This window comes from Epinephelus lanceolatus, chromosome 3, assembly GCF_041903045.1.
Source record: "Epinephelus lanceolatus isolate andai-2023 chromosome 3, ASM4190304v1, whole genome shotgun sequence".
NCBI classification, from domain to species: Eukaryota; Metazoa; Chordata; class Actinopteri; order Perciformes; family Serranidae; genus Epinephelus; species Epinephelus lanceolatus.
Genome location: NC_135736.1, coordinates 48,873,890 through 48,895,029, shown reverse-complemented (window position 1 = coordinate 48,895,029; position 21,140 = coordinate 48,873,890). Strand labels below are relative to the sequence as shown.

Sequence of the window (21,140 nt, the reverse complement as noted above, 5' to 3'; positions counted from 1 at the left end):
ATATATAATACTCATTACTCTTTTCAAAAGTAATAATATTACTTTACTCCCTGACAACAGTAATTCCTTACGCTACTCGTTATATTACTTCTCCGTTACACGCTATAAAATTTGTAATTGCGTATCTCCCCAAACTTCAGCTGTGTCTCTGTGTCAATGTCAGGGTGATCACCGGTAAGTGTTACTAAGGTTTGATAGCTTCTGTTAACCTGGGGGGTTTCTGTTGCCTGTGAGCGGTGTTTTCCCAAAGATCTGCCCAAAAGATGGAGAGTCAGTCATGCAGCAACATTTCATCCACCACATATCCAACCACAAGCTTCATCACTTCTCTGTGTCTGCAGCTGTCCCAAGATTAAAATCCAGTTTTGGTTGTTTAGCCAGTGCAGAGCTACAGCCGACCTCCATGGCCGAGGTGGGCTCATCTTTGGTGGGGTGTATTTCCTGGAGCTTTATGTTTGTTGTGTTGTCAGTCGTAGTTGCCGAGGTGTTTCAGACCAGAGGTTTGGGGACGTGTGTTTCGCAGTGGAAAGAGTTTTAGTCCGACCACCTGCAGCAATACACATCCCAGCCACCACCTGTTCGAACCTCTGGTAGGTGTTATACGTCCATCACATCCAGAACCACCAGATTCACAAACAGCTTCTTCCCAAATGCAGTAATTTCACGGCTGCCTCTTGCACCTCAACACCTGCACTTCATTTCATTATTGCTCATTTATTGTTAATGTTTAATTTATGTTTCCTTTTTTCCATGTTGTATTTATTGTTTGCACCATGGTGGAGTAGCGCTCCTGATTTTGTTGTATTGTACAATGACAATAAAGGCATTCAAAGTTCAACAGTGTTCTTGTCATCTTTCCTCCCGACAAAATCAAATAGACGGGAATATTTCCAGCGGCTAAGGTTAGTGTTCCCAACTAGCTTGTTGCTTTGTGACGTGGAGCGCGACGATTACTAAAATGAGTCTGCTGATGTGACTGTTGTATTTCAAGTCAGTGGTGATGTGATAACAAAAGTGTACCGAGTTTTTTAACGAGTATTACTGAAGTTTCATTTGTAATCAGTTACACTACTCGCACTACACTACTAGTTACTCACCAGACCTTCCTCAAGAAAAGAGAGGTCTGGCTGGGCCGACTCTCACTTTAAGATTGGAGAACAAAACGCCCCGGCTGCTTGTATTTCTTTCAACCAATCACAATCGTTCTTGGCGGTGCCACAGCAACGGGGCGCTTGCAAAAATATTGCCGGGGGGGAAACAGGTTTTGGTGTAACACACCCACAAAAATATCACCTACAGGACGCGAACCATGGCAGAAAAATGGCTACATCCCCGCAAGATCAAACACCGCAGAAGTTAGTAAAGGACGTGTTGAACTGCTACACAACCAGAGGTGGTAGGGCGGGACTTCAGCGGGTGGCTCGTTCCGCCCAATGAGAGGCTGATCTATGCAGCGAACTTCCACCCACTCAGACTACACTACTCATTACTGGAAAAAGTAATATTATTACTGTAACGCGTTCCTGCCTAAAACCACCTGATGCAGAACTGTGACGCAGAGTTGGAAAAGATGAACGTGTCATGTGTAGAGAGGCTCATTGAAGCCTGATGTTCAGCAGGTGATGAAGAGGAGTAACTCAGTGTTTGAAATGACTAGAAATGACTAAATGATAATATTATAGTTTATTACACATTAATGGTTGAAGTGTTTCCACCTGAATCCTCCAACTCAAACTGTTCAGTCTGACTGAAGACTTTCAAACTGACGCTAAGAGAAATCATTCACAAATAAAATGTGTCATTTATTTATTAAATGTTTGTTTATAAGTGCACCTGCAGGTTTCCCTCCTGAAGGAAGTCCACGAGGACAGATTGCCGTGCGTTACTCTGAGCGGTGATTTGCTCCGTGTGTGTGTGCGGTTCACTTCCTGTCAAACAACATCTCCAGTGTGAGCGTCATTATGAAGTTAATCCACCTCTCAGTATGACTCTGTGTGTCAACAGTCTGACACAGAGGTTCAGTTCAGTTCTGGAAGCTTCTGCTCTGTCTCCAAGGTTCAGGGTCAGGACCAGCGGACCAACACCTGGTCTCCGTCCTCTATGGAGTAAAACTGGAGAGTCTTCAGGTCGCTGTCGATCTCAAACTCTGTCCCCACCATCTGCAAAGAAAGGATGAAACAAAGTCTCAGGAGCAGACTCTCTGTGAACTTTACATTTTCTGCTTCGGTGTACTGAATGACCACACACGTCTGTACGGAGGACCAGTGATGACGAGTGTCACAGAAAATTGTGATGAATGTGATTTATTAATCAATAACTAACCGTACAATAACAAACAGACATTCATAAATGTTTACAAATTAATTTACAAATCTGTAAACAGGGTCTAAAATGAACACCAAGCCTAGCGTCAGAGTGTCTACTAGGGATGTTCCTGTCGACTGAACTAAAATTTTAATCTAAGACTAGTCGACGAGTCTAAAAAAGGAAAACACTCAGAAAACAGTCAAAATTTAGCACAATTTATTGTTAAGTATTTGAAACATCCCAAAAAATACTGTGTGCATTCAGAGCCTGTTGAAGCCTTTAATCACAATCTTCAACAGCCATGTTGGATTTTAAATGCCGCTGAAGTACGAGACACTTTGCTCCGTGCAGTATGATTGTGAACATGACGGCAACTCAGTCAAAAGTTAACCATTAAAATAACATCTAAAATAAATAAACTGCCTCTGAAATGTGGGGCACATTGAACCTTGCAGATTATCTGACAGAAATTATCAGTTCACTTTAAAGTTAATAAAACATGTAAATTATAATTAAGAGGCATGTTGCTGTGTGCAGTATGAATGTAAACCTGCTCATCATCTGACAACAACTCACTTAAAGTTAACAAATAATATGACGTCTCAAAAAAGATTCATTGCTGCTGAATTCATTTTCTAGATCAAAGTGCTGCCAAACAACGCTGGTTTATGAGAGGACATCTCTCCAGTTTAAAACTCCAGTCTACTGGAGGATTACCGCAGGGAGGGGGACTGCTGTCTGACCGCTCTGTAGCACCCACTAGTGGCGGGCGGCTGCATGACAGTTAAGCGGCCTTGTACAACACTAAGGTAAAACACTACACTAAAACACTAACATATACACTGCAAGCGATGTGTTTGCGTAGCGCTCGCAAATGGCCGCTGTTTACTTGCATTTTAATTTCGGCGAGCATGTTAACAGGTTAGAGCTTTCACACCGCATCTGTTCTAGGCGCTGCTCGAGTCGCACTGCTTTCGCAAGCAAGCTCAAAAATAGAAGAGATGGCGATTTTTTGCGCGAGTCTTGTGCGAATGGTCGCGGTACTCAACAAAAAACACGAGTTTGCGTGTGTTGTGACCTCTCTCGGCCACCGTAGACATCTCCCCCTTGACCAAGCGAGACCTGACAGGCACATGTTTCATGTACTTATACACAAATACACGTGAGCTGCCGCTAGCCTTGTGGACTGCTTTGCGAGCGCTACGCGCACACATCACTTGCAGTGTAAATAAGGCCTAATGGGTTTAACAGACTAATATTTCTGGAGCCGAATTTGACCAAATGTGGTTTAATTTTCAACATAGTCTCCCCGTGTTTACATGTTTTCTTGTGGTGTCCTTTCTAAAATGAGCAGTTTCTATATTCTGTTCTGATCAAGGAGTTAATAAACAGACAGCGTTAGCTAGCTAGCTAAAAAGTTGTCTGTTACTTCCACATTAAACTATATTATATGTGGACGTCTCCACAAATATTAACCAGGGACAATGAGACAAATCCATGTGTTTTTTACATTTCCTCATGATGAATTATCTGTCAGCATGTCAGTAATTCAGTTCATGTAAACCAAACACACTCTCCTCTACTGAGCGTCCAGCAGCCGTTATATCCTGAATATTGAGATTATAATTAACTGGAGACATAACTTTACTCTCTACTACGGCGTCCTCTGCGATGGTTTTTAATAAAAATTAAGGTTATCTTATTCTGTGTTCCTGTTCTGACATCAAACTGCACAAGAAGATATTTTTATTCCGGGTATGTTGACTGTGTCTCTCTGATGTCCGCTGTTTCTCTGCCACCAGTACGTGCACTGCTGCAACTGCTGTGACGTAACTGTGACGTCCACTCAGAATCAGCCTATAGGAGCCAAGCTGTCTTACCTTGGGACTGGTGTAGGTGAGCTTCAGATCAGCTGCAGGAACCTTCAGCAGTCTGTACAGGAGTCCCTTCACCTTCTGGACGACCATGGAGGCTGCACAACAAACACACGCTGTTTAAACTGGATCTTATTTCATGCTTTTTCTAAACTAAAGTGTCACATACACATAAATGAGCCGCGACAGGAAACACACAGTTCAACTCTTTCCTGCTGTTTTACCTGGAAGTTTCTTCTCAATCGGCTCCCGGTCTGCGTCGTCAGGAAACACAAACCTAATCTCTGGTGAGGAGAGACGAAGGAGAGATCAGTGGTTTAAACCTCAGTATGTTTGTTCATGGCCTGTCATGTAACAGCCAATCAGAGGGCAGAGAGAAGAAAGGGGTGGGACTAACTTAACAGCTGATTTTTCAGGGCAAACGGCTCCGGCTTCTTCAGCTCGCCTTCCTCTGGAGCTCCGTACTCTGAAAGACAAGATCATCTTCACTTAAAGATCACTGAAGGAGACATCTGAATAACAATAATAACAATAACAATAGTAATAATAATAAAGTGTATTAATCTGAAGACTTTAAACAGTTAATTGTGTGTAAAATGAGTGTTTCATAAAGTCCTAACACTTCTTGTTCTCTACTGTTCAACAAAAATATGAGACGGAGCAGCGCATGAATAAATCAAATAAAGAAACAGTTTGTCATCATCGTGTTGTCGAGGTGACGTACTGTCGATGAGGCTCAGGTAACGAGGGTGCTGACAGGTGAACTGGGTGCTGAGCTGACTCCGCCCCCCTGCCTTCAGCCACTCCTCTCCAAACATCTTGATGTAGTCCAGCTCCGCCCCCCTCCTGTCCTCGGGCTGGATCTGATGGAAACCATGGCAACGGATTAGCATGGCCACACACACACACACACACACACACACACACACACACACACACACACACACACACAGATGTTGAGCTCACCTCATGGCTGTTGAGGACGACCAGTTGTCCCAGTTTGGCGATGAGCAGCTGATTGGCTGTTCTGGGGTTTCCATCGCTGCTCACCAGTCGGTTACCGCGACACGATAAGTTGACCAAACTGGGGAGCTTCGCCAGCTCGTCCACCACCCACCACTGAGACAGAGACAGAGAGACTTTCATACATGGGAAGTCTCGGGTTCTGACATTCGTGTGGATGCCACCAGACACGCTCCACCCACTTAAACACCAGTGCAGACCAGGCACCCCCCATTATGGCCACAGCACTCCCCAGCAGGACAATGCTCCATGCCACACCACAAAAACTGCTTAGGAATGGTCCGAGGAACGTGGCCTCCAAATTCCCCAGATCCCAGTCTGATCAAACATCTGTGGGACGTGCTGGTACCTCACAACCCACAGGACCCAAAAGGCACTGCCATCGATAAGTGCCGACGCCATGAGGGGGTTTACTTTGTCTGCAACGGTGTTCGGGTGGGTGGAGCATGTCAAGGAGCATCCACATGAATGCGAGGACCAAAGGTCTCCCAACAGAACATTGTAACAAGATGATCAACGTCGTTCACTTCACCTGTCAGTGGTTTCAATGTTTTGGCTGATCTGTGTGTGTGTGTGTGTGTGTGTGTGTGTGTGTGTGTAAATTAAAATAATTAAGAAACAGCTATCCAGTCTCCAGTCTTAAACGTTTGTCTGTTAAACAGCTGACTGAGTGTTGTTGAGTCGACGACTGTGTTTGTATGAGAGCAGAAACACACACTGACCTCAGTGATGTTGTTGTGGTCCAGCTTGAGATCCTTCAGTGCCGGAAACATGGCTGTCTGAGACCCTACAGAGGAAACACTCAGTAATTATCATTCATTCATTTTCTGTATCCACGTATCCTGTTGAGGGTCACAGGGGCTGGAGCCTATCCCAGCTGACACTGGGTGAGAGGCAGGGTTCACCCTGGACAGGTCACCAGACTATCACAGGGCTGACACATAGAGACAGACAACCATTCACACTCACATTCACACCTACGGACAATTTAGAGTCACCAATTAACCTGCATGTCTTTGGACTGTGGGAGGAAGCTGGAGCACCTGGAGGAAACCCACGCTGACACAGGGAGAACATGTCAGAGCACCTGGAGGAAACCCAGCTCAAACCAGGAACCCTCTGTGAGGTGACAATGCTAACCACTGCACCACCGTGCTGCCCTCAATAATTATAAATATGTTATTAAAACACAGGCTTCTCTTATTTAATATGAATACATAAGATGTTAGGTATAAAACAGTGTGGTAGCATTGATGGAACAAAGCTCTTTTAAAAAGATAAATAAAAGCTGAGGGTGTAAATGTCAGGAGGAATAATTAATATAAAACACAGTCACTGTTCATGTGATTTTTATTTTTACCAGGAGCAGCATCATCAAATCGAATGTCAGACAGTCCGGTCCTAGACAAGTTCAGCTGCTCCAATCTGCAAACAAACATCATTATTTTAATTAAAGTCAATGTTTATAAAAAAAGAGAATATTTAAATAAAAACATAAAAATGCATTAATAATATTGTGTGTGTAATAGTGTGTGTAGTGTACCTGGGCAGAGCAGCCATAGTGAGCACACTGTGCTGCATCAAGGGGTTACAGGACAGATTGAGACTCTTGAGTGACTGCAGAGTTCCCTCAGGCCTTTAACACACACACACACACACGCACACGCACACGCACACACACACACACACACACACACACACACACACACAGTGAGCGCAGCCTGAACGTCACATCAGTCATGATGAGACAGGAAGTACACACTTCACCTCTGCAGCTCCGTGATGTTGTTCTCCTCGACACACAGATCCTCCAGCTGTGGCCACATGGGGGCGCACTCCAGGATCTGACCAGACACCAGCCGAGAGAAACATGTCAATAAACACGCCACAGATAACAGGAAGTATTTAATAAATACAAACAGGAAACCAGATCAGTTTGTTCACCGCACTTTGATTTTGACAGCTGACAGGAAAAAGACAAGTTTGTCAGTACGTCACATTTATCAACAAGGAAAATATTTCTAAGGAGAACTATAAATGATTAAACCTTTATATTAACTATTTGAGTAAATAAAAAAAAAAACTAGAAATATAACAATGGATCAATAATATAAAAATGTAAATAACAATAACATTTATAATTTATATGAATAAATACTCTAGTAAATGACACATAACTTGAAATGACTTTAAGTGTTAAATTAATTGTTTTAAAATATGTATAAATTATGTAAGTAAAAATGTTAATTATAGAATTAAAAAGTTAATAATAAAAATTGTTTTTTATATTAATTTGTTTTTATTTTAATTTGTTTTTTATTTATTTTATATACTTTATTTGTAAATTCATAAATGCATATTTTGGAACCTCAAATAAATACAAAAATACAACATCAGTAAATATACAAAAATAAAAATAAAATAAATAACAGTAATATTAAAAAATCTTTTTAATTTTTACTTTTTTCATCATTTTTATTAATACATAATTATTGTATAAATAAATAAAACCATTATAATAAAAGATTTTTATGTCAAATTATTAAACACATATAAATTAACACTAAATAAATATTTCTTAAAAATAATACTGGTAATATACATTTCATTGCAATATAAAGCTTCTATATTCTGATTTAGATTTATTTCTTTATTTTACATAATTTATATTTTCTATAAAAACAATAAATAAATAATATACAAATAAAATATAAAGTATTTATAAATAGTGGTTATAAAAATATTGTTATACTCTGTTTATTCAATTATATATAATATTAATTATAAATATAATTTGTGTACAAATATTATATTAAGAAATTATAAATATCTGAGTATTAATAAAAACAACATATTTCCAGTCCTCTCCTGTGACAGTGGAGATGAAACACCCTCATGACGATGGGCAGACTGATGTGTACAGTCTGTGTGTGCAGTGTTATGAGCAGACAGGTGTACCTGCGGCCAGGTGAGGTCGCAGCTGTTGAGGGCGAGGACTTTGAGGCCGCAGAACGCCTGGCAGAGCGCCGACGGGTCAGAGGGCAAACGCAGTCTGTTGGAGCTGAGAAAATAAAACAAGAGGAAGCGTTCAGTGGAGGGAGAGGATGAGAAATCTCACACACACACACACACACACACACACACACACACACACACACAGTCAGAGTACCTGAGCTGTAGTCCCTCCAGTTTGTCCAGCTGCTGAGTGACAGCAGCCACGTCCTCCCAGCAGGACAGCAGAGTCCCACACAGGTCCAACCACCGCACATCTGATCACTGCTGTTAAAGCATCACTGTGTAACATTCACACGTTCAAACGTCTGAAAAGGACTAATGTTAGATACTCTGTTGAGTTGTGTACTTACATTATCCCAAATGTTTCTAACCTGAGAAATCCGTCGACAGCATCATACCCTCTTTACCGCCTCTAGTTCTCGGATATATAAAAAGAACTGGATGCAGCGTTGGGGGCGGAGCTACATTCATCCCTGTGAAGGTTGCTCAGTGGTGCTTGACGCTAAAAATGTTCAACTTCCTGGCTTTTTGCTTGTTTTGTCCGACCAAAGCCCCAAAACCAAGAGTTACGCAGCTTGTTGTCACGTAAGGAATTTTGCTAAAACAAAACCTCAAAACAGTTGTAAATTTATTTCCTGCTGAGTAATGGAGCTGAATTTTGTTACGTTACCTTTATTAAATGTTGCTGTTGTCCCTGGCTTCATATGAGAAGGGGAAACGTTTGCTAGCTGCTAGGCTAATGTATACAATGTAAAATGCCATAGGCTTGTGCTAATAACGTTAGCATGTTGTATTTGTGGGGAAAATGTGTCCAGATAAAGACAAGTGTTTGTCTGTGAATGCTGCGAGTTATAGTGAAGCTGATTTGTGTTTGAAACTGTCTCTATTAAGCCATGTTTAATGTGTGTTTAATGTGTGTTTAACGTGTGTTTAATGTGTGTTTAATGTGTGTTTTGAATCAACTAAACTTTACAGCACTTCACAGAAACGCCGCTGCTGACTAGTGTTTTGGAGGTGTAACTGCAGAGTGACACAGACACACCACCGCACAAGTATAAATGCGAGGCCACGTGCGTAGGCTACAGCAAAGTGTCTGCTGCACAAGTATAAGTTCCCCTTAAAGCCCTGTTTCCACTGAGCAGTCTGGTTCAGTTCAGTTCAGTTCAGTTCAGTTCTTTTCAGTACGCTTTCTTCCTGTTCCCACAGTGAAAGTTGTGGATGGTACCAACAGAAGCGTTCCTTAGCGTCCCCATGTTTGGTCCCCCCTCTGTTGGGGTACCTAGCACACAGATCTGGTACTAAAAGGTGGAGCTGTGAACCCTGCAGTGTGATTGGTCAGTAGAGGACGCTCACTCTGGTTTTATGTAACCTCTGAGACAGAAATAGGCCTGGTAACAAGAAATGTTTTCAAATCAACGTCTAAAACATACACTGACACCAGAAAGTCATTTCTGTCCGTAAAAGGATACTTGGCGTTGTTTTCCTGATCTCTCCGTCGGGCCCCGGCCCGTTGACCTCACAGCGAGTCAGCAACACTGACGGAAGACTCTCAAAACTGTTGAGACAAAAACAGATGGACAGTGGAATCAATCATATGAAACAGATCCTCACACTCTGACCTATCTATTAATGTGACCTCTCCAGTTACATAGATGATCCATGATCTTTTAACTTATGGTGTCGATGCTGTGATGTGAATTCTGCAATTAAAGCCTGGAGCCTATCCCAGCTGACACTGGGTAAGAGGCAGGGTTCCCCCTGGACAGGTCACCAGACTATCACAGGGCTGACACATAAGCCCCTTTTACACTGCCAGATTTTTGGTGAATGTTGGGCCGTTTTGCTGGCAAGCTGCGAGCGTTTAGACACACAGAGCCGGATTGGCGAGTTGATCCTAGGTGCCCAATTTTCCGCCTCGTAGGGTAGATGTATTGGTGGAACCTTTTTGGTTTAAACAGAACGAGGCGGCCTTCCGCCACGGGAGGGGCTGTTGAAGACTTGTGGGAGGAGCTGCTGATGACGCCGCATGTGCGACCCACTGGTGGTGGTGTTTTTATACTGCCAATGCTGAAAAAAGACTGATTGGGCTTTCCTGCAAATTTGCACAACTCCTGTTTAAAAAGGGCTGAAGAGACAGACAACCATTCACACTCACATTCACACCTACGGACAATTTAGAATCACCAATTAACCTGCATGTCTTTGGACTGTGGGAGGAAGCTGGAGCACCTGGAGGACAGAGGACAAAGGACAGACAGAAACTGGACAGGAATGTCAGAACAGCAGAGAAGATCATTAGTGTGCTGCTGTCATGTCTGTTGGACGTTTACAGCCAGAGGTGAATCCGCAGAGCAGACAGCATAGTGAAGGACTCCTCTCTTTCCTCCCACAGTTTCTTCTCTCTCCTACCGTCAAGGAGACGTTCAGGAGCATCTGCTGCAGGACGACACGTCTGAGCAACAGTTTTTATCCTTCAGCAACTGTTGAACTGTAGCAGACATGAACTCACCCGGTCACTTTATTGGCCTTTTAATCAGCTTCTATTTTAAATGTATTTATTTACTAGTTGATTACTGCACCGAGAACTTTTAATTTTGTCGGTTTTAGATATGAAGCAGTGTCTTGTTTTTATGTTTTATCATTAAAATGACAATAAAAGGAATCTGAATCTGCAGCTGCTCCGCACCCTGAATATGAAGACGGGCAGCAGTATGAACTCTCAGATCACCTCCCTGCAGAGGTTAAATCAGATCGTACGGCTGTCTGATGAGCATCGTACCTGCGCTCCTTGATCCTCCCCCACTTGAGCTTCTTGGAGGAGGAGATGGAGATGTCCTCGCTCAGCACCTCCTCTGAGTCGATCTCGTACAGCTGTTGCACAGCGGTCAGGTAGTCCACGCCGAAGCTCACCTTCGCTGGACGGACGAAGGAGCCTCCTTTAGGGTGTCTGAGGCGGTGCAGAGAAACCCATCAGGGACATTTACTCATTTCACATCACACCTGACTTTTTAAGATAAAAATTAAAGGATTATTTTCCTTGTTGATTCTTATTCTACATGTTGAATCCATACAATGTCAAAAAACAAGAGCATCACTTGTCATATTTGAAGAGGAACTAAACTGTTGTCATATAATCAGCATTCAGAAAATATGCATATGTTGTGTTGTCAGAAGTATTTTCATCGCCACAGGAATCATCCAGAGGAGTCAATGAAAAGCTCTGATGATGAACCGCACGGGGACGCTGGAATTTATGTGACTGGATTATAACTTTCCAAATTTCAGCCTGTGGTTTAAGGAGGCGTTACAGTGACAGTAACCTGCATGTGAAGTACTGGACTCCCTCATGGCTGCCGTCGTGTTTGCCTCTCTCTGGGTTATCCCACTCGACACCGAGCCACAGCCCTGAAACACAAAACAAAAACACGTGGTTAATGTTAAACGGTCCTGTCTTTTTGGGGTGTGCCACATCATCAACTACATATAAACATGTAATTATGCATATTATTAACATATAATCACATTGCACTGTTGGAGGCAGACTGTGACCCCAGATTTCCTTCTTCTTTTGTCTTTTATTTGATATTAAATAACTTTAAAATCCTGACTCTTAGAAAAGTTTGACTGAAAGACTTCAACTTGTCTCACAGTTTGTCTGTTCTGCAGTGCTGCATCTTTAGCTTCAGTAAAAGACCCGTGTACTTCCTCCACCTCTGTCACTGTGTGAGCGGGTGTGAAACGTCCATGATGTGATGTGACACCTCCCGGGTCTTTACGTACCTGTTGTCGGTGGCACCGCGCCCACATACCGCACCGTGGCCCGCTCCCTGTCGCAGGACACCCGCCTGCCCACCGCGTCCTCCGGTACCTCCGGCTCGGTCTGGTCCACTCCCATCGAAGGCTCCTTCTGTATCAGTGAACCACAACGTTATCTCAGCTGACTGTTTTCTACAGTTTACGCTTCAAATGTAAAAATAACAAATATGAAAATACTAAAAATAATAACTGACATTAAAATAATAAAGATAAACTCACCCGAGGCGTTTATATTAAAGCTTTAGAGGGGTTTTAGCTCCTGAGCTAACGTTAGCTATCAACCCAAAACATATGACGTCTTCGCTAACCGGAAGGGACACATTTGGAAGTTGCACTTATTGGGATTATAAAAACTTTTCAAAATAAAACCACAAACTGTATAAAACTGACGATAAATGTGCGTTATATTAAATATTCATATCTTTTTAGTACTCCATATTAAACTCTAACTAATTCCCACTATTCTAAAACTAAATCGTTAAGTTCAGCGTTTTTTTAATTGATCGTATTTCAAATATAACAGCACACTGAAGAGACACATGTATATTTGTTTATTTAACACTTAAATTCATCATTTCAACATCACTTGTGAAACGAAAACATCAAACGTGACACAAGAAAAGCACATAAAATAAAAACGGACATCATTAAATTAAACTGTACGAAGGAGCAGTAAACCTAGACAAAATACAACTCATTTATTTTATTAGATATATTTTCCCGATGATTTAAGAGATCTTAACTGATTTATTGTTCGTTGTTTTTTTAGAAACAGACTCACAGAGATCGTTAATTGAGTCTAAAATTTAAAAGGAACTATTGTGCCGCTGTGACCGTGTTCCCCGTGGGACATAATTCGCAGTAGGACGAGCTGTGTGTTAAGGGAGAAAACGTGTGAACGTGCTGTAACGTTAGATCTCGTGTTATTGGAGTTAAACGTTGTATAAATTAATTAAATGCTGCAGCTAACCTGATCGATTATACAGATATACAGAACAAACCGGAAGTCAGTCTCGGAGTGACGCTGGAATAACCCGGAGGAAACCATGAAGAAGAAACTTCAGCAGAGGTTTGTTTACACAGATTTATGACCTGAATCCAGATAATCTGCTCTTTACTCTGACTGCGGGTTCTTTAATAACAGCAGACACGGTGCAGCACACAGAGCCTCCGTCAGCTCTGATATAACTGTTTGTTTATATCAACCCACCTACATGCATGACACATGTCAGCCCTCTGCTGTGGAGGCATGATACATGTCAGATACATGTTTTTTAGGGACTGTTCTTTACTTACCAGAGGAGGAGGTGGCTGTGGTGTGAGCTTTTTTTGTGTGTGTTTTTGTTGTTGTTTTAAGGGACTGTTCCGTACATATCAGAGGAGAGTTGGTTGGATTATCACTTCTTGTTTTTTTAGGGACTGTTCTTTACTCACCAGAGATGGAGGCTTTTTGTTGACCAGCTATTAAAAAAAGAGATAATTGTTTTCGGGGTGCTGTACCATCTTCACTTCCATGTTTCTGTCCTCAGTGAAGAGGCGTCTCCGGGGCAACCGCCAGCTGACTATGTGGTGGGTCAGGTGTCTGGAAGTTTGTCCCAGAAGAAGTCCGCAGCCTCCGGATCACTGTCGGCTTTGTTCAGCACCGCTGCACCAGCTGCACCTCTTCTGTTTCAGCCTGCGCCCAAGGTAACGCCAACACAAGGTTTCACCACTGTTGGTCTGATTATCACCCGACTGATTATTTGTTTCTATGGCAGCCTGTTAAGAAGAGCACAGAGCAGCAGACAGAAACTCCAGAGGTCAAAGGTCAACCCAGCCAGAAGAAGAAGAAGAAGGAGAAGCCGCTGAAGGAAAAATCAGAAGCTCAACAGAAGCTGGAAAACAGGTGAAGAGTTCAGACACACGTTCTTCATCACTGTTGTTACCTTCAAGGGTTTGTCGTCTAAATGAGTTTTTTTTACCCGTCAGAGAAAAGTCTGAGCGCTTTAATGGAGCGCTTCACCGCTGTTAAGAAATGTTTAGCTTATAATTTTCTGCAGATAAACTCAGACAGGACAGAAGTAGTAATCTTTGGCTCTGAACACTTATCGAGGAAACAACAACCCTTGATTGCTCCTCTGGTGACAAATATAAAATCTACAGTGATAAATTTAGGCATCTTTTGATTCGCAGTTGAACTTTGAACCTCACGTCAATAATCTGATTAAATCCTGCGACTTCCACCTGAGAAATATTATCAAAATGATATCAGCTGTGTCTTTTCCTGACCTGGAAATGTTTTTATTTATTTATTTACTTCTCGCACCTCGACTACAGTAACACGCCGTTCACAGGCCTCAGTAACTCGTCAGCAGCTCGGCTTCGACTGGTGCAGAACGCTGCAGCTCGTATTTGAACTTCTACAAATCGTAGGTCACGTGTCAGCCCGATTCTCGCCTCCCTCCACTGGTCGCCAGTTAACATCAGAATTGATTTTAAGATTCTTTTGATAACCGTTAAAGCTCAACATGGTGTAGCATAGCTGAGCTTCTGACTACCTACGCTTCGAGTCGTGACCTGAGATCCTCGGGCGCACCCTCACTAGTCGTCCCTCGGTCAAAGCTGGTAACAAAAGGTGACCGGGCTTTTGCCGTCGAGGCCCCGAAGCTCTGGAGGTCTCTGCCTGAGGAGATCAGGCTGGTGAAGACATTACCTGATTTTTTGTTGTCTTATTTCTGTGCACTTTGTGAAGCACTTTGTAACCTTGTTTAGATAAGTGCTATACAAATAAATATTATTATTAATATTATTCTTATTATTATTATTATTATGTTCTAATGTCCCTCTTCTTCTCTCGTCCCTTCAGGGAGATCAGTTTACAGAACGCAGACGAGGCCGAGGGAGGGCAGCAGGCGCCTGGGCAGAGTAAGAATAAGAAGAGGAAAGCTCCGGAGGCGGGCGGAGGGAACGAGCAGTGGGTGATGAAGAGGCAGAGGATGAGAGCCAGAAAAGAGGAGGAGGTGATAAAGAGGAAGAGGACGGTGTTCGTGGGCAACCTGCCCGTCAGCTGCACCAGGAAGGTACACAGAGGACACGCGTTTTGGTTTATGTTTTCGGGTTGTCTCTACGTACGTATGTATGTCTCATTCTTGTGAATGCAATATCTTAAAAACACCGCAAGGGAATTTCTTCACAAAATCCACAACACATATTTTCCTCTCACCTGTACAGCTGTTTATCAGGCTAGATAGTTTTGGTGTGAGTTGGTGAGTGTTGGAGATATCAGCCGTGGAGGTGTCTGTCTTCTCTCCAGTATAACAGAACTAGATGTCACTCAGCTTGTGGTGCTCGAAGTGCCAAAAACACTCAAAACTCAACAGCAAAGTCTCTTTCCAGAAATCCAGACCTGGGGCCTCATTTATAAGAGTGCTTAGGATTCATACTAAAAGTCGACGTGCGCCCAAAAGCTGAAAATGGTGTGCGCCAAAAAATAATCTGATTTATAAAACCGTGCGCACGCACACTTGCACGCAGTGTTGTCTTCATAAATCACAGACCTCCTGGAGTTGTGCGCACCCAGATCCGCCTCATATTCCGCCCTCTACACGCCCTAGTTCAACCATAAATGGTCATGCAAATCACCTCATGAATGCGATCTGCATATAAATAAGCCGGCATGCGAGTGTTCTCTCGTTGTGAGTCACAGCGACAGGTGTGAGAAATGAACCAAAAAACGGAATTTCTCCAAGACTGAGCTCGAGACCCTTTAACAGGAGGTGGAGGACTGAAGAAAGATTTTATTTGGTGGCCACAGCAGCGGGATCACTAATAAGAGAAAGTGAAATAAAGTGGCAACACATCAGCGCTGCTGATGCCGTCAGCTGTGTCTGTGGGACTGCACGGACAGTGACAGAACAAAAAAAAAAAAGTGGTCTGATCTAAAGGTAGACCAAATATTTCTACTCCTTTACCAACATGTAGTTAATGTGTTGCTTTTAAATTTGAGGATGTTTGACATTGATGTGCGACATAAAGAATCACATTTATTAAAGGTGGAGGCAAAAAGGAGGATGTGCCAGTGCCATCTTGCACAATTACGCACGAGGGTCACCGCAGTATTTATATGTTTATGGCAATTAGTCTGATCAGACACCCGGCCTGAATTACAGCATGAACCAGTGGTAACCCTGTCCCAAAATACAACGTGTAATTTGAAATACAATTCAAAGATGAAAGTGTAATAGGCGAACACGTTTCTTCATGCCGGTTTTGTCATGAACAGCACATGTCTAAGTAGGGCTGATGAAATGAGTGTAACGGTTGTGCTTAATGGCTGTATTTCGAGACATGATAAATGCACTGGAAATATTTAGCTAAATAAATAAATATATTCCATGCAGTCGCGCCGTCCTCTCCCCCTCCTGCACTCACAGAGTGGACAATGAGACATTAGAGGCAGTGCGGATTAAATACGTATTCAGAAAGAATTTCAATTCAGGATTTGAGTTGGATTTTACAACGTTTTTATGAAACAATTATCCCTCACTGCAAGCACAAAATAAGGCTGCTGGATTTAATTTCAATGATAACGTGGATCTAAGGTGGATATAGCGTGACATTAAATTTGTGTGAGACATCAATAAAAATCTGACTCCACTTCTCCACCTCGCCGTCTGCGTCGCCACTTCCCAGTGTCTCCAAAATGTGCACACGCATGACTCAGAGTTTGCTTACAGGTGCGCACATTCTCCTGCCAAGTTTATTTTTATAAATCACAACCTTTGCGTGGGAAGTGGCGTACACCACTTTCAAGCCCCGTTTTGTGCGTAAGCAAGCTTTATAAATGAGGCCCCTGGTTACTAAAGATAATCCACAGACCTTGAAGAACATCGACTAACGGACCTGATGTTTTTTTGTCCTGTTTCAGACGCTGCAGAGTCTCTTCAGGGATAAAGGATCCATCGAGTCCATCCGGTTTCGCTCTGTGGTAAAAATCAAACACACAATCAAACACATAAACAACATTTCAGCACACAGTTCGGCTCTGAACACATTCAGCACTTCAGCTGTTAAAGAAACACTGAATAAAACCAGGAAGTGAAACAGTGAAATTCAGTTTTGTGTTTGTTCAGCTCGGTGACATAGCGACAACACACAGGGTCGGCCCAGACACACCAAACCGACTTCAAAGAACTAGAGGCAACAAAAGCTGACTGTTGGATCACTTCACGTCACTGTGTCTCGGCCAAAAAGTTGCACATGAACACACTGTAAAGACTTCAGCTGACGGCCAACCAGCACGAACATTCTGCACCTGTGTGAGAGGAAATAACTCTCCACACCATTCAAAAAGGGAAACGGGAAGAGCCTCTTGATGGTAGAGGACATCTAACTGGCCTACTGTCCTTGTCCCAGTATACAAGCACGGGAGGGGAATCCATTTATTGAGCCAAGTATGTGCGACTCCTCTACGATAGGTGGAGATATGCCCCCTTTCAGCTTGTTAGTATTGGACCTTTTTCCTGTTGACCTATTACGTCACAAATAAAGTGCTCAGTGCCTCTTCTGTCTTTGTAACAGTCAAAGCGACTGAAGTACCCACTGTGGGTCAAAGTAATGTGCTGTGACCCCGAGGTCACTGATTACTGAGAGAAGTCCATCAGTCTCTGGTGAGTGCAGCCATATTGTCTGTCATAACACCCCCTGCACTTTAGCTTTCTTGTCTTAATCCAAGGTGTGTATCTTGGTTACAGTGGTGGCTCTCGAAGGCAGTTCATATGTGCAGTCGCCGGATGCAATGCAAATTATTTCAAGCAGACCTGCGTCCGAGCTGTAGCCGCCCGTTTAGCCATCGCTGTTGAGAGTTTGTTGCTTGTGGAGTTGTCCAGGCGTCTCTGGTGCAAACCGTCCAGCGTGGTCTGCCTTTGGCGAGGAGGGGGAGGGCTCTCTGCATCAGCTGTGTGCTTGGCGAGCAAGTGGTATATGAGACAGTGAAATAGTGAAATAACTTTGGTCTTGTGGAGAGAAACATCTGATCGGGCTCTGAAGCTGAACTCGACATCAAAAGATGCCTTTTTTATCTGTTTCTGGTCGCGGAGGTTGGTTTCTGCTCTGGTAACTGCCCCGTTAGTGCTGTAGTGTCATCAGCACGATATCTGTTGTGACTCGGACCTTGAGACGGGGCAGATAGTGGCTACAGGTGATGCACAAACTGTGGCAGAAACATGCTGTATTTGTTCCTTGCAGGTCCGAGAGGATCCCTCCATGTCCCGCAAAGTAGCAGCGATTCAGTAAGTGTCTGTCTGTGTCCGATCCGTAGAGTTAGACAGAACTCCTCAAATGTTAAACTCTGTGTGACGTCGTCTTCTCTTTGTCTGAGTGAGCTTTGTTTCATTTCTGCTTCACAGACGCAAAGTGCATCCCAAAAAGCAAAGCATAAACGCCTACGTGGTGTTTAAGGACGAGGACGGCGTCTCGAAGGCGTTGGAGAGGTCAGACATGAAATGATTCCTGCTAACACAGCGTCGCTCTGTGTTGAACAATCAACCAGCCTTTCTTTTGTCTCTGCGCACAGGAACGGCACGGAGATCGAGAAAGACTTTCACATCCGAGTGGACCGAGTGACGGACGACTCAGCAGTGAGTCTGCGTGTGAGAGGTCATCTGATGAATTTTAAAATGAGTAATATCAGAACATAACTGGTGACGCTGTTCTTGTCTTGCAGCATGATCACAAACGCTCCGTGTTTGTGGGGAATCTTTCGTTCGGTGAGTCTCTGCAGCGTTAACACGGATGACTGCAAATGTTTGTCACTCTGTGCTAAATTTAACCGCTGTGTGTATGTGTGTGTGTGTGTGTGTGTGTGTGTGTGTGTGTGTGTGTGTGTATGTGTGTGTGTTCAGAGATAAATGAACTGGCTTTTCGGCGGCACTTTGAGGGGTGCGGTACAGTGGAGGCTGTACGACTGGTGCGAGACCAGAACTCTGGACTGGGGAAAGGATTCGGCTACGTCCTGTTTGAGGTACGATGACTCACATCCTGCTTCTGTCTCGTAGTTCTTGAGGTTGCTGTTGTGCTACCATGTCGGAGAAAGCTGTGGTCGGAGGTGTTATGTTTTCAAGTTGTCTGTCTGTCTGTCTGTACCTATGTCCGTCCGTTCATTCCATTCTTGTGAACCAATATCTCAAAAACAACTTGAGGGAATTTCTTCACATTTGGCACAAACATCTTATTTGAGCCAGTGATGAACTGATTAGAATTTAGTGGTCACAGATTGATTGTACTTGAGGTTTGATGTGAGAGTTTATGATGTTGTACCTGTTTGTCTTGCTGTCGCAGAGCACCGACTCGGTGCAGCTGGCGTTGGAACTGGACGGCACCAAACTGGAGGGCAGGTCCATCCGGGTGAAGAGGTCGATGAAAAAGGAGAAGCAGAAGAATAAAGGTGACAGCAGAGGAACCACGGTGAGGGCCGGCAAGGGCCCTGTGAAGGGCCCATGGCAGGAGAGAGGAGGCCATCGGGGAGGTTTCAAGTCTCAAAAGAATTTCCCGGGAAAGCAGCAGACGACAACTAAAAGCTCCGCCTCCTTCAAAGGAGAGATGGTGGATCCAAACAAAAAGAGTAAAAAGAAAGGACTGAAGAAGAAAGTGAAGCCAAAAAAGACTGTTCACATCTGATCTACACTTTACAGGGATAAACTCTTTCTGACTGAACCCAGCAGTGATCCAGCTTCTGCTGCTCTCATCACATTTTCAGGAAGAGCAAGAAGCAGCAGGTTCACAGATGCCCCTTTTCCACCAACATGGAGCGGTTCAGTTCTGGTCCTTGAACCTGATTTTTAACCATTCAGACCAAAAATAAATTGGTTCAGACCAGAAAAGCAAAAAAAAAGCAGGTTTTCCTTGACCTGAGGTGCAAACTGTGACGACATCAGTGGGCGTGTCAGATTCTACAGCAGCCCAGGGCACACCAAAGGGCAATCCAAGATCCAACTAGTTATCTCCAAGTGCACGTCAGACACTGAGCGAGCCGCCTGTTAATGACGCTGTGGGCTAATGGGCATGTAGCTACTTCCATGTTTCAGATGATACGTCATGTTTGTAGTCGACCAATGAAGATGAGTTTACATATCACCTTGGGTTCGTCCTTCACCTTCTCAAAATGATCCCACACTTTGGATTTCCTGCCCGACATGTTATTAACTAGCCTGTGGAATAACCACAGGTACCAGCCCTGGAAATTAACCTGACTCCTGTCTGACTGCTGAGCATGGACACTTCCTGTGTCTGTCCTTTCAAAGTAAAGTCACACATGGTCCAGTCATATAGGTTTGGATTTATTTTGACAAGGCGCAGCTCCTGATAGAGTTTCACTTTTTATATTTTTTCTGCGTCTACGCAACAAATGAAATCTTGCAGACTAATGAATAACGTTTGGTCGACTGGTGTACTGACTGTTTTTTTTGTCTTTTTGTTTTCTGTGGTGCTTTGTTTTAATTTGCTCCACACAATAAAGCGATCCATCGTCCCACTCACGGCTTTCTCCTTTTACATGTTACCATCCCTCACACTGGCTGTCAATCAGGGCCTTTGTTGTGTCGCACTGATAATTCCCACTTGTGAACGACGACAAACAGGTTCCCCTGGAGGTTTTTCTTAATTAGATTCAAAGGGATTTAATTTTTTTTTAGCTATAGTTTGCTTCCTTTATTATGAGATGTGTGTGCACAACATACTGATACAGTCAATTAAAAATGCATTCATAACTTTTAGTATAGGCCCAGTTGAACATAGCAGTAATAATGTGTGGTTACCACAAAGTCCCACGGCACACGGTTGGAAGGAGATGGAGGAGGCAACAATGGAGAAGTGAAGTGAGACATCCTCAGAGAGCGTGCAGCACTCTCAGTAACAGTTGGTTTGTGCTTGTTTTTGGGTAAAAACAAATATCTGTACTACAAAAGAAAAGATCGCACTGTAATCCACAGTTACGCCACTGTTTTATACTCCTGCTGAGCGCTGTGCGCCACCCTCTGTTGATGACACATGATCACAGTGGTTCTGCTCTAAACTGGCTGGTTGACTAAAGAGCACCAAGGGTCCAGTAATCATGAACAAGTTCAAGAA

At 43.4% G+C, this 21,140-nt stretch overlaps 2 protein-coding genes across 2 annotated transcripts; one reads left to right on the top strand and one right to left on the bottom strand.

The window, feature by feature from the left end:
• Positions 1 to 1,664: 1,664 nt before the first annotated feature.
• Positions 1,665 to 12,356, bottom strand: tbce (tubulin folding cofactor E). Its single transcript, XM_033623344.2, has 17 exons — positions 12,255 to 12,356; positions 12,000 to 12,126; positions 11,540 to 11,624; positions 10,999 to 11,166; positions 9,689 to 9,774; positions 8,374 to 8,473; positions 8,163 to 8,265; positions 6,972 to 7,048; positions 6,748 to 6,840; positions 6,565 to 6,629; positions 5,927 to 5,991; positions 5,148 to 5,300; positions 4,906 to 5,044; positions 4,579 to 4,647; positions 4,406 to 4,465; positions 4,188 to 4,279; positions 1,665 to 2,159 (listed from the first exon to the last, which is right to left on the bottom strand). Exons 2-17 carry the CDS (start codon positions 12,112 to 12,114, stop codon positions 2,064 to 2,066), a joined length of 1,566 nt encoding a protein of 521 aa, XP_033479235.2. The 5' UTR covers positions 12,115 to 12,126; positions 12,255 to 12,356; the 3' UTR covers positions 1,665 to 2,063.
• A 534-nt stretch (positions 12,357 to 12,890) lies between these two features.
• On the top strand, positions 12,891 to 20,544 carry rbm34 (RNA binding motif protein 34). Its single transcript, XM_033623174.2, has 11 exons — positions 12,891 to 13,104; positions 13,565 to 13,721; positions 13,793 to 13,920; positions 14,881 to 15,094; positions 16,942 to 17,001; positions 18,261 to 18,304; positions 18,422 to 18,505; positions 18,589 to 18,652; positions 18,739 to 18,781; positions 18,917 to 19,035; positions 19,353 to 20,544. The coding sequence occupies exons 1-11, from the start codon at positions 13,082 to 13,084 to the stop codon at positions 19,689 to 19,691; spliced, it is 1,275 nt and encodes a 424-aa protein (XP_033479065.1). The 5' UTR covers positions 12,891 to 13,081; the 3' UTR covers positions 19,692 to 20,544.
• The last annotated feature ends 596 nt before the right edge of the window (positions 20,545 to 21,140 follow it).

What these genes read in the sequence shown, in the direction of transcription:
- tbce (XM_033623344.2), bottom strand. Translation starts at nt 12,114, where the DNA reads ATGGGAGTGGACCAGACCGAGCCGGAGGTACCGGAGGACGCGGTGGGC. An exon ending in CCTGAAAAATCAGCTGTTAA is followed by an intron (nt 4,466 to 4,578) that starts GTTAGTCCCACC and finishes TCTCCTCACCAG; the next exon opens with AGATTAGGTTTGTGTTTCCT. An exon ending in GATTGAGAAGAAACTTCCAG is followed by an intron (nt 4,280 to 4,405) that starts GTAAAACAGCAG and finishes TTTGTTGTGCAG; the next exon opens with CCTCCATGGTCGTCCAGAAG.
- rbm34 (XM_033623174.2), top strand. Translation starts at nt 13,082, where the DNA reads ATGAAGAAGAAACTTCAGCAGAG. An exon ending in CGCAAAGTAGCAGCGATTCA is followed by an intron (nt 18,305 to 18,421) that starts GTAAGTGTCTGT and finishes TCTGCTTCACAG; the next exon opens with ACGCAAAGTGCATCCCAAAA. An exon ending in GAGTGACGGACGACTCAGCA is followed by an intron (nt 18,653 to 18,738) that starts GTGAGTCTGCGT and finishes CTTGTCTTGCAG; the next exon opens with CATGATCACAAACGCTCCGT.